Source organism: Thunnus maccoyii, chromosome 12, assembly GCF_910596095.1.
Source record: "Thunnus maccoyii chromosome 12, fThuMac1.1, whole genome shotgun sequence".
Lineage (NCBI taxonomy): Eukaryota > Metazoa > Chordata > Actinopteri > Scombriformes > Scombridae > Thunnus > Thunnus maccoyii.
Genome location: NC_056544.1, coordinates 29,201,569 through 29,214,917, shown reverse-complemented (window position 1 = coordinate 29,214,917; position 13,349 = coordinate 29,201,569). Strand labels below are relative to the sequence as shown.

The 13,349-nt window shown below is 37.8% G+C and overlaps 1 protein-coding gene across 1 annotated transcript; it reads right to left on the bottom strand.

Annotated features, from left to right (window-relative positions):
- Positions 1-2,472: 2,472 nt before the first annotated feature.
- On the bottom strand, positions 2,473-11,804 carry LOC121908364. The gene is made up of 2 exons (XM_042428304.1): positions 10,079-11,804; positions 2,473-4,243 (listed from the first exon to the last, which is right to left on the bottom strand). The coding sequence occupies exons 1-2, from the start codon at positions 11,750-11,752 to the stop codon at positions 2,492-2,494; spliced, it is 3,426 nt and encodes a 1,141-aa protein (XP_042284238.1). The 5' UTR covers positions 11,753-11,804; the 3' UTR covers positions 2,473-2,491.
- Positions 11,805-13,349: the final 1,545 nt, after the last annotated feature.

Genomic DNA, 13,349 nt, shown 5'->3' with positions numbered 1-13,349 from the left:
GGTGAATGACAATGTCACTTGTATCAGTTAACATTGTTTACACAAACATCAACAACAGCATTGTTCCTTATCGTAAACCAAAATAAGTGCAAATAACATAAATACAAAACCAAACATTTAACTTAATAAAATAAATTCCCTCACACTTGGTCTAACCTATGACATCACTGGTGATGTCAGCAAGATCTTAAAATCAGGAAGTGGTTCAGTGCCTCCATTTTGTCTCCTGGCCGCATGGTGGGTGAGTATGGTAGGTTACAACCTAAGTTAATCTATAACTCCAGAAACAATAAATAATGAACTTCAATACTTTTCTGTCTTGATTGAACCATAAATGACAGCGATGTGACTGGCTAAACAAACAAATGACAAGTATGGCAGGAAATGTGGAGCACCGAGCCCCGGTTTGTTATTCTGGTTAAAGTGGGCAGAAGCAGCTGGTCTGACGGGCAGCTTGAGTGAAGTGGAGCCTGCAGAGGAAGCACCGGGACCGTCAGTGTGACACAGTCCATCAAGGGAAGCACAGTCAGGCGGCGGAGGAGATGGTGACATATCGGCCTCTCATAATTGGCAGAATTCGCCGATGCCGATATTTATTTTTAGAGCTTTTATCGGCCGATACCGATGACGTGCCGATAATATCGTGCATCCCTAAAACAAAGTAGTACTAAAATTAAATGAACAATTTAAAATCTATTTACAGAATTGAATTTAAACTCAGTTACTGTGGGTATAAAATGAATGTATGATGCAACGTGATCATGTGTTATACATTCGTCTGGTGTTGCCAGCTTGTAAATGTAGCATGAAGACGAGTTATATGTTGACATGCTGATGTTTGCATCTGACTACAAGTTTGATATCATTTTTAAAAAAAGCTTCTATATAACATCTGTTCTGTGAGAACATCCAAATGTAGACTGAAGATTTTCCAGTTTACAAATATTGTTCACATGAGTCTTCAGGTTGTAAATAAAACTTTGAGATTTGAGACTTTAGACTTCATGAAATCTGATTGACCAACATGGAAAAACTTGAAACCAGATGTAAAGAATGATTTATTTATTTTATGATTTAATTATTTCATGACTGGACCTGATAGAGTTTAAACATGTTTCATCTGCTGTTGTTCAAATATTCTGTTTTCTGAACTCTTAATGGCTTAAAACTAGAATGAACATGTCAAGTTCTCTTGATGTTGATTCTGATGAGATTGAAAGCAGTTTTTAATGTAATTATCATTATGATGAAATGATTCCTAAATGACTTCTGGACTAGAAAAGGTGGAGTAACTTTACCTGTGATGGTGCAATAAATCAATCACAGTTGTCAGAAACACTAATCATGACAGTTTTAGATGCATTTCTTTGTTGTCAGTTAAGCATCAATAACAGAAAGTCTTCAGCACAGCAGGCAGTTTTGTGGATTGAGAGATTAAACCCCGAACAAAATGAGTCACAAGAAGTTTGAATCAAGTCTGGATTCAAACTTTACAACCCAGAAGCGTCTGACTGTGAGGTGACAGAGCTAAACACTGAACCAACATGACAGCCTCATTCTGAACTTTCATCTTCATGAAAATCAACTTCAACATTAATGAAATGACCTCAAGTTCACAATTACACATAGATGTTGTTTTATGTTCGTCACGACTCAACAAATCATCTTCACATCCAAATTTGACCAAATTCATTTTTTAAAACTATTTTTTTCCAGTTTTTTTTTAGGCCTGTGTAACAAATCCTCTTTATTGACTAAATGCACAAATAAAATCTCAGTTTGTTAAAAGCAACAAGTGATAGAAAACTCTGCTCATTTCTCTGTGATGAAGCTGTTTTAGTGAAGAAAGCTGAAAGTACAGAGACTGACTGACAAACGTTCTTCTGCTCTGAACATGAACTCTGTACTTTGTGGTGTTTCAGGAGGAAAACTGCCTCAAATAAACTCTCATATTAGTTTCACATTTTCTCCAGAAGCTTTGAATGAGATCCTGAGATGAAGACAGAAGAAAATACTTTGTTCAATCTTGAAATAAAACAACTTTATTGATGATATAAAGCTTCAGATTGTTCACACATCCAATCAGTAAAGTCTGTTAAATGACTCTTGTTCAATGATTTCATGTTCAGATTCACTTCAGCCACACAATCAGTTAGTTTAACCCAGAATGTCAGCTATGTACAACAACATCATAAATGATCTCCTTATTGATTATTATCACAATAATTCATGTTTTATAATACTTTATAATACCTGATTTGTACATGACCAAATGTATCAATGTGAATGTAAATTTCTTGACAGATTTACAAAGTGGTGAGAGTAAAATATCTATTGATAAAGGAAGTTCTGGTTCTTTCTCTGTTCAGATTGATGAAGTGGAAGAGAAACAAGAGCAGAGTTGAGAAACGCAAGTTTGTGTATAAAACAAAAATCATCATGATCAGAATTAACTCAGAATTTAACCGACTGTCCCTTAAATGACTTCTGTCTATTTGAGTTTGCAGAACTCAGCAGTGACCCCGTCAGAGAATAAAGAATAAAGCCAAAGTCCAGCATAGAGAGGCTGAGTGAATGTGGTCTGGACTCTGTGGAGGAGAGTCATGGTTTCAGAGATGCTGTAGAAGGACAGAATACCTGCTCTGTGATCCAGGTACACTCCTACTCTGGAGGAACCAGGACCTGAGACATGAGTTTTGACACCATTGAACAAAAATGTATAACTGTTAGTGTTACATATTAAAGCCCAAGATTTGTCATTGTGTCCAAATCCACATTCCTTCGAGTCTTCTGCTCTGCTGATATTCTTGTATGTGACTGCTACATCAACTCCTCCTCCTCTCCACTCCACCTCCCAGTAACAACGTCCAGTCAGACTCTCTCTACTCAGGACCTGCCAATAATCAGTGAATCTGTCTGGGTGACTAGAATAAGACTGTTCTTCTTCCTTGAATGTTGCTTTTCTGTTCCCCTCAGATAATAACAGATGTGTGTTTGCTGTGTTTGGATCCAGTGTGATTTCACGTGAATATTTTAAGAACTCAGCTCTGGTCTTGGGTTCTGGTTGTGACAGTAAAACGTCCACTTCAGTCACTGTCAGTGAGATGTTTGTCCATTTCTCCCTCAGGATGTCCTGTAGTTGATCTCTGAGCTCTGACACAGCTGCTGTCACATCCTCAAAGTATCTCAGAGGACGGATATTGATGCTGGTTGAGTCTGTAGGTTCACTGAGTTGTGACAGTGAGGGGTAGTTGTGTAGAAACTGGTTGTGATCCTCTGTTTGTGAGAGCTGCTTCAGTTCAGCGTCTTTCCTCTTCAGCTCAGTGATCTCCTGCTCCAGCTTCTCCTGAAGCTCTTTGACTCGACTCACTTCAGTTTCCTGCTGGGATCTGATCTGCTGCTTCACATCAGAGCTTCTTTTCTGGATGAGACGGATCAGCTCAGTGAAGATCTTCTCACTGTTCTCCACTGCTTTATCAGCAGAGCGACTAACGGCCTCCACCTCCTGTTGAAGCAGCTTCACATCTTTCTCTCTGTCCTGGATTCTCTGCTGGATGTTTTGTCGACTCACCTCGAGCTCTCTCTGCCTCTCAGTCCTTTCTGCTGCAGCTGAGACTGTGTCATGGCCTTTATGTTCATCCACAGAGCAGAGATAACAGATACTCTGCTGATCAGTACGGCAGAAAATCTTCATCACCTCATCATGACGAGAGCAGATGTTCTCCTGGAGCTTCTTGGAGGGGTCGACCAGCTTGTGTTTTTTGAATTGACCGACATTGTAGTGAGGTTGGAGGTGTTTCTCACAGTAAGAGACGAGACACACCAGACAGGACTTGATGGCTTTCATCTTCCTCCCAGTGCAGACATCACAGGCCACATCTTCAGGTCCAGTATAGCAGTGATCAGCAGGAGCAGCTTGGAGTCCAGTCTTCTTCAGCTCCTCCATTAAATCTGCTAACATGGTGTTTTTCACCAGGACAGGCCTTGATGTGAAGGTCTGTCTGCACTGAGGGCAGCTGTGGATTTTCTTCTCATCCTCTTCATCCCAGAAACCTTTAATACAGCTCATGCAGTAGCTGTGTCCACAGGGAATAGCCACCGGATCCTTCAGTAGATCCAGACAGATCGAACAGCAGAACTTTGCTCCGTCCAGCTGAGCTCCTTGCTGCGCCATTTCACCTCTCAGTGACAACGACTGTCTGAGATTCACTTCCTTAGACGTTGAACTAATTTGACCTTTGATCTAAACAGCATGTGATTCTGCAGTGAATGGAGGCTGCAGCTCTTTTACATGTTGGTTACACCCATCTTCAAACTGTAGATCTGAAGGGGAGGGAACAAGGAAATACGTGGACAGACTGGAGCTTGTTGTGTTTGAGAGCAGGAAGAAGAGGGAGGAGTTATCAAGCTATGATTCATTCCAGGAGGAGGAGCAGTTTGAGAGAGATACTGTGTGTTCAACCCTTTTTTTTCTTACAACAAAGCTCACATCTCATTTGAAAACACTGGTCACCTGCTTTCTGGTGTCAAAGTAATCTTGGGAATTTAGGAGAGATCTACAGATGACTCCCTGTTTCTCTGAATTCTTGTATTCTCCTAAAATCCAGCTGAATTTTTCCATCAATCCCCTTAACTGTATAATATTGTTGTTTTGACATAACGTGATAGTTTTCTCTTGCATGTGTGTTGCTGCTTCCTCCCGTTTTCCACTGATCACTGCAAAAAAAAATGTTTCAGTCATGAGTGCAGCTACAAGAGTAAATGTGGTGACACTTTATTTTTTCTAATATTTATGTACTTTAGGGAACAAATCACATACTTAAGTATTGTTTAACTAATACACAACTCATGATGATTGAAGTATTTCTATGAGTATCTATGGCTTTATGTGATTAGTTAACACTTAAAGGATCATCTATTAATGATAACTGTTAAATCACACATTGTAAAAAAAAAAAATCATAAAAAAATGGTAAAAAGTCTGGCAGCAAAAGTTGCCAAACACTTACCGTCAAATAACAGTAGAAAACCTTTAGTTATTCTACAGAGATTCATTTTAAAAATACGGATATTTACTTTGGACCTTGTCTACATTTTTACAGTCCAACCATTATAAAATAAAAAGAAAATATTATTATATTATAAAAATTGTTATAAAACATTGCTAGAACAAATGTATAAATCTGCACAAAAAATGGAAAAGATTGCAGAACTACCTTAAAATTATCTAATTTAAATGAAGACTCTGGTTTTCATACAGTAATCTCTGGTAAATTCATAGGATTATTCAATCCATCCACAAGAACTCCCCATCAAAGTACAGATTTCTGGATGTAAAACACAGAAAAATTATGTAAAATTACATTCAAATTACCCTCCTTTAACACCCATTAATGGTATCTTGAGAGCTTTAAGCTTTTATTTTATGTGATTATCCAATCCATTTACAGTAAATCCCTGGTAAATGTTGGTTTTATACTGTACAAAAAAATAAGATCATGTGATAATAGTTTACAAAAACATCATTTTAATAATCATTACTTTACTAACATTATTCGATAGTATTTAAAATCAACTATCAAATATATCTACATACATTTCCCCATTAATGTGTGAGGTTAACTTTATATAAACATTATTTAACAGTAATTACAAGCAGCTCTCCAATATATTTACAGGCCTTTCCCATTAATGTATAGGGTTTACTTTATATAAACATTATGTGACAGTAATTGCAAGCAACTCCCCAAAATATCTACAGACATTTCACATTAATATATGGAGTTCTGAATGTACAAAAACCAGAAGGTCTTTGTAAAAATACCTTTATATCAACTTTGACACTGAATAAATATATACATTTTTCTACTGACATTTTACAATATTGTGCAATCCATTCAATACAGATCCCCATTTGAGATATATGAGATTTCAAGGTGTTTAATAACCAGAATATGTCATAAAATTACCTTTTACTGCTCGCTTTACAAAGTAATTCTGTAGACATTGCCCAAGCCTAGTATACAGGTACATTTTATGTTTCAGATATGAAAGTTTACTATAGAATGAAGCTTATTTGGGTATTAAAAAATTACTACAAAATTAGTTTCACATTCATTGTATATGAAGCAGCTCCAGACTTGTGTGGATTCCATACTCATACTTCAGTGTTGCATCCATCCAGGAATGCAACACTGAAGGACTAGGATATTGCTGCAAATTGCTGATGTGTTTCATATAGGCCACTAGAATAATAAATCTTCAAGTACACAACACTACACAGACAGCAATGGGACATTATCTTCACTTAAAAAAATGAAGTTATTTGGGCATGTTGTCATATAAAACAAAGTAAAATGAAACTCACTGTGTAATTTGGAGCATCAGAATCACAAGTCCAGCTCCGCTCTCAGAAATGTTGACTTGCTGCTGAAACAAGACATTATTTTAGCAACAGTACAGATGTAGTAGTTAGCAAGACTGATTTCAAAACTTAACTCCTGCATCTTCAGTCCTATGCCTTTTACATTTCAACGGAATTAAATTCACTTCAGGAAAACAATTTGAGCAAAAACTCCAAATCGTCAAGATTGGTCAGTAAGTCAGAAAGAATCTCAAAGAATAGATCACAGGCTTAAGGAAAAAGATATATACCAGTAAAATAGCTTTTTGTTTAATGTTGTGATTGGATGACACGGTACCAGATCGTTATCATGACAAAAGCAAGGGCATATAGCACAATTCAAACTGACTGGAAATGTAATGTATTTTGACAATGTTACCAAGCAAAGCAAAAAGGAACTCACCTGGTGATTTGCTGGATGAAGATGGGTGAGAAAATAAATAAATAAAAGTCATACGCCGCTGTCCAGGTGCACATGTGCCAACTCTAATGAGAGCTGCTGCCGGCTGCTGCTACAATAATGTGATCGCTTGCAGTAATCACACTAATTATCAGCCTTGACCTACAGTATTACATACACACATGCTGACACTCACACAGTTTGGACATGAGGATGAAAGGACTGTTTAGTACAACCCCAGAAGTTAAGAGATATTACAGCACCGTAATGTAAAGCTGCCTGTTCCCTTTTACTCAGCATCTACTGATCACTGTCTGTCTCTCAATTTTGTACAATTATTTGCTGTTTTACTGTGAAATAAAGTTTTACCTGTGAGGAAGCTTTGCCAGAGTGTCAAGGAAGGTGATAAAGGACAGACTCAGAGACGACCAAATGAAAACAATCAAAATCAAACTTACCTTCACACAGCTACACTGACATCCTCTTTGGTTTCTGCTCTCTCCCAAACTAACATCTCTCCCTTTAAATAGGCCCTGAAATCTGTCTAGGCAGAACCATATTTCTATCAGGGGTGTCCTTTCCCTTAGACCAACAACTGGTGAATGACAATGTCACTTGTATCAGTTAACATTGTTTACACAAACATCAACAACAGCATTGTTCCTTATCGTAAACCAAATTAAGTACAAATAACATAAATACAAAACCAAACATTTAACTTAATAAAATAAAGGCCCCTCACACTTGGTCTAACCCATGACATCACTGGTGATGTCAGCAAGATCTTAAAATCTGGAAGTGGTTCAGTGCCTCCATTTTGTCTCCTGGTCGCATGGTGGGTGAGTATGGTAGGTTACAACCTAAGTTAATCTATAACTGCAGAAACAATAAATGATGAACTTCAATACTTTTCTGTCTTGATTGAACCATAAATGACAGCGATGTGACTGGCTAAACAAACAAATGACAAGTATGGCAGGAAATGTGGAGCACCGAGCCCCGGTTTGTTATTCTGGTTAAAGTGGGCAGAAGCAGCTGGTCTGACGGGCAGCTTGAGTGAAGTGGAGCCTGCAGAGGAAGCACCGGGACTGTCAGTGTGACACAGTCCATCAAGGGAAGCACAGTCAGGCGGCGGAGGAGATGGTGACATATCGGCCTCTCATAATCGGCAGAATTCGCCGATGCCGATATTTATTTTTAGAGCTTTTATAGGCCGATACCGATGACGTGCCGATAATATCGTGTATCCCTTAAACAAAGTAGGACTATAATTAAATGAACGATTTAAAATCTATTTACAGAATTGAATTTAAACTCAGTTACTGTGGGTATAAAATGAACGTATGATGCAACGTGATCATGTGTTATACATTCGTCTGGTGTTGCCAGCTTGTAAATGTAGCATGAAGACGAGTTATATGTTAACATGCTGATGTTTGCATCTGACTACAAGTTTGATATCATTTTTAAAAAAAGCTTCTATATAACATCTGTTCTGTGAGAACATCCAAATGTAGACTGAAGATTTTCCAGTTTACAAATATTGTTCACATGAGTCTTCGGGTTGTAAATAAAACTTTGAGATTTGAGACTTTAGACTTCATGAAATCTGATTGACCGACATGGAAAAACTTGAAACCAGATGTAAAGAATGATTTATTTATTTTATGATTTAATTATTTCATGACTGGACCTGATAGAGTTTAAACATGTTTCATCTGCTGTTGTTCAAATATTCTGTTTTCTGAACTCTTAACGGCTTAAAACTAGAATGAACATGTCAAGTTCTCTTGATGTTGATTCTGATGAGATTGAAAGCAGTTTTTAATGTAATTATCATTATGATGAAATGATTTCTAAATGACTTCTGGACTAGAAAAGGTGGAGTAACTTTACCTGTGATGGTGCAATAAATCAATCACAGTTGTCAGAAACACTAATCATGACAGTTTTAGATGCATTTCTTTGTTGTCAGTTAAGCATCAATAACAGAAAGTCTTCAGCACAGCAGGCAGTTTTGTGGATTGAGAGATTAAACCCCGAACAAAATGAGTCACAAGAAGTTTGAATCAAGTCTGGATTCAAACTTTACAACCCAGAAGCGTCTGACTGTGAGGTGACAGAGCTAAACACTGAACCAACATGACAGCCTCATTCTGAACTTTCATCTTCATGAAAATCAACTTCAACATTAATGAAATGACCTCAAGTTCACAATTACACATAGATGTTGTTTTATGTTCCTCACGACTCAACAAAACATCTTCACACCCAAATTTGACCAAATTGATTTTTTAAAACTATTTTTTCCAGTTTTTTTTTAGGCCTGTGTAACAAATCCTCTTTATTGACTAAATGCACAAATAAAATCTCAGTTTGTTTAAAGCAACAAGTGATAGAAAACTCTGCTCATTTCTCTGTGATGAAGCTGTTTTAGTGAAGAAAGCTGAAAGTACAGAGACTGACTGACAAACGTTGTTCTGCTCTGAACATGAACTCTGTACTTTGTGGTGTTTCAGGAGGAAAAGTGCCTCAAATAAACTCTCATATTAGTTTCACATTTTCTCCAGAAGCTTTGAATGAGATCCTGAGATGAAGACAGAAGAAAATACTTTGTTCAATCTTGAAATAAAACAACTTTATTGATGATATAAAGCTTCAGATTGTTCACACATCCAATCAGTAAAGTCTGTTAAATGACTCTTGTTCAATGATTTCATGTTCAGATTCACTTCATCCACACAATCAGTTAGTTTAACCCAGAATGTCAGCTATGTACAACAACATAATAAATGATCTCCTTATTGATTATTATCACAGTAATTCAAGTATTATAATACTTTATAATACCTGATTTGTACATGACCAAATGCATCAATGTGAATGTAAATTTCTTGACAGATTTACAAAGTCGTGAGAGTAAAATATCTATTGATAAAGGAAGTTCTGGTTCTTTCTCTGTTCAGACTGATGAAGTGGAAGAGAAACAAGAGCATAGTTGAGAAATGCAAGTTTGTGTATAAAACAAAATCACCATGATCAGTGAAAGCCTCCATGGTGAAACAGACACAAGAAAGAGCAGCAACTAAAGAAACTCAAATATTTACATAACAACAGATGAGAAGATGTCAAAGTTGACCATAATGTTTGATTGACAGCTGATCTCTGTGCAGAAACACCGCAGCAACGAGCTCTCAGCAACAATGACAGAGACAAAATCATTTTAAGAATTAACTCAGAATTTAACCGACTGTCCTTTAAATGACTTCTGTCTATTTGAGTTTGCAGAACTCAGCAGTGTTCCTGACAGAGTAGTAAAAACGTAGTCCAGCATAGAGAGGCTGAGTGAATGTGGTCTGGACTCTGTGGAGGAGAGTCATGGTTTCAGAGATGCTGTAGAAGGACAGAATACCTGCTCTGTGATCCAGGTACACTCCTACTCTGGAGGAACCAGGACCTGAGACGGGAGTTGAGACTTTGTTGAACAAAAATGTATAACTGTTAGTGTAACAATTTAAAGCCCAAGATTTGTTATTGTATCCAAATACACATTCATTTGAGTTTCCTGCTCTGCTGATATTCTTGTATGTGACTGCTACATCAACTCCTCCTCCTCTCCACTCCACCTCCCAGTAACAACGTCCAGTCAGACTCTCTCTACTCAGGACCTGACAATATACAGTGAATCTGTCTGGGTGACTAGAATAAGACTGTTGTTGACTCATGAATGTTGCTTTTCTGTTCCCCTCAGATAATAACAGCCATGTGTTTGCTGTGTTTGGATCCAGTGTGATTTCACGTGAATATTTTAAGAACTCAGCTCTGGTCTTGGGTTCTGGTTCTGACAGTAAAACGTCCACTTCAGTCCCTGTCAGTGAGATGTTTGTCCATTTCTCCCTCAGGATGTCCTGTAGTTGATCTCTGAGCTCTGACACAGCTGCTGTCACATCCTCAAAGTATCTCAGAGGACGGATATTGATGCTGGATGAGTCTGTAGGTTCACTGAGTTGTGACAGTGAGGGGTAGTTGTGTAGAAACTGGTTGTGATCCTCTGTGTGTGAGAGCTGCTTCAGTTCAGCGTCTTTCCTCTTCAGCTCAGTGATCTCCTGCTCCAGCTTCTCCTGAAGCTCTTTGACTCGACTCACTTCAGTTTCCTGCTGGGATCTGATCTGCTGCTTCACATCAGAGCTTCTTTTCTGGATGAGACGGATCAGCTCAGTGAAGATCTTCTCACTGTCCTCCACTGCTTTATCAGCAGAGCGACTGACGGCCTCCACCTCCTGTTGAAGCAGCTTCACATCTTTCTCTCTGTCCTGGATTCTCTGCTGGATGTTTTGTCGACTCACCTCGAGCTCTCTCTGCCTCTCAGTCCTTTCTGCTGCAGCTGAGACTGTGTCGTGGCCTTTATGTTCATCCACAGAGCAGAGATAACAGATACTCTGCTGATCAGTACGGCAGAACATCTTCATCACCTCATCATGACGAGAGCAGATGTTCTCCTGGAGCTTCTTGGAGGGGTCGACCAGCTTGTGTTTCTTTAGTGGAGCAACATCATAGTGACGCTGAAGGTGTTTCTCACAGTAAGAGGCGAGACATACCAGACAGGACTTGCGAGCTTTCATCTTCCTCCCAGTGCAGACATCACAGGCCACATCTTCAGGTCCAGCATAGCAGTGATCAACAGGAGCAGCTTGGAGTCCAGTCTTCTTCAGCTCCTCCACTATATCTGCTAACATGGTGCTTTTCACCAGGACAGGCCTCGGTGTGAAGGTCTGTCTGCACTGAGGGCAGCTGCAGATTTTCTTCTCATCCTCTTCATCCCAGAAACCTTTAATACAGCTCATGCAGTAGCTGTGTCCACAGGGAATAGTCACCGGATCCTTCAGTAGATCCAAACAGATCGAACAGCAGAATTTTGCTCCGTCCAGCTGAGCTCCTTGCTGCGCCATTTCACCTCTCAGTGACAACGACTGTCTGAGTTTCACTTTCTGAGAAGTGAAACTAGTTTGTGCTCTGATCTAAACAGCATGTGTTTCTGCAGTGAATGGAGGCTGCAGCTCTTTTACAGGTTGGTTACACCCATCTTCAAACTGTAGATCTGAAGGGGAGGGAACAAGGAAATACGTGGACAGACTGGAGCTTGTTGTGTTTGAGAGCAGGAAGAAGAGGGAGGAGTTATCAAGCTATGATTCATTCCAGGAGGAGGAGCAGTTTGAGAGAGATACTGTGTGTTTAACCCTTTTTTTTCTTACAACGAAGCTCACGTCTCATTTGAAAACACTGGTCACCTGCTTTCTGGTGTCAAAGTAATCTTGGGAATTTAGGAGAGATCTACAGATGACTCCCTGTTTCTCTGAATTCTTGTATTCTCCTAAAATCCAGCTGAGTTTTTCCATCAAGCCCCTTAACTGTATAATATTGTTGTTTTGACATAACGTGATAGTTTTCTCTCGCATGTGTGTTGCTGCTTCCTCTCGTTTTCCACTGATCACTGCAAAAAAAAAAAAGTTTCACTCATGAGTGCAGCTACAAGAGTAAATGTGGTGACACTTTATTTTTTCTAATATTTATGTACTTTAGGGAACAAATCACATACTTAAGTATTGTTTAACTAATACACAACTCATGATGATTGAAGTATTTCTATGAGTCTCTATGGCTTTATGTGATTAGTTAACACTTATAGGATCATCTGTTAATGATAACTGTTAAATCACACACTGTAAAAAAATGGTAAAAAGTCTGGCAGCAAAAGTTGCCAAACACTTACCGTCAAATAACAGTAAAAAACCTTTAGTTATTCTACAGAGATTTATTTTAAAAATATGGATATTTACTTTGGACATTGTCTACATTTTTACAGTCCAACCATTATAAAATAAAAAGAAAATGTTATTATATTATAAAAATTGTCATAAAACATTGCTAGAACAAATGTATAAATCTGCACAAAAAATGGAAAAGATTGCAAAACTACCTTAAAATTATCTAATTTAAATGAAGACTCTGGTTTTCATATAGTAATCTCTGGTAAATTCATAGGATTATTCAATCCATCCACAAGAACTCCCCATCAAAGTACAGATTTCTGGATGTAAAATACAGAAAAATTATGTAAAATTACATTCAAATTACCCTCCTTTAACACCCATTAATGGTATCTTGAGAGCTTTAAGCTTTTATTTTATGTGATTATCCAATCTATTTACAGTAGATCCCTGGTAAATGTTGGTTTTATACCGTACAAAAAAATAAGATCATGTGATAATAGTTTAGAAAAACATAATTTTAATAATCATTACTTTACTAACATTATTCGATAGTATTTAAAATCAACTATCAAATATATCTACATACATTTCCCCATTAATGTATGAGGTTAACTTTATATAAACATTATTTAACAGTAATTACAAGCAGCTCTCCAATATATTTACAGGCCTTTCCCATTAATGTATAGCGTTTACTTTATATAAACATTATGTGACAGTAATTAAAATCAACTCCCCAAAATATCTACAGACATTTCACATTAATATATGGAGT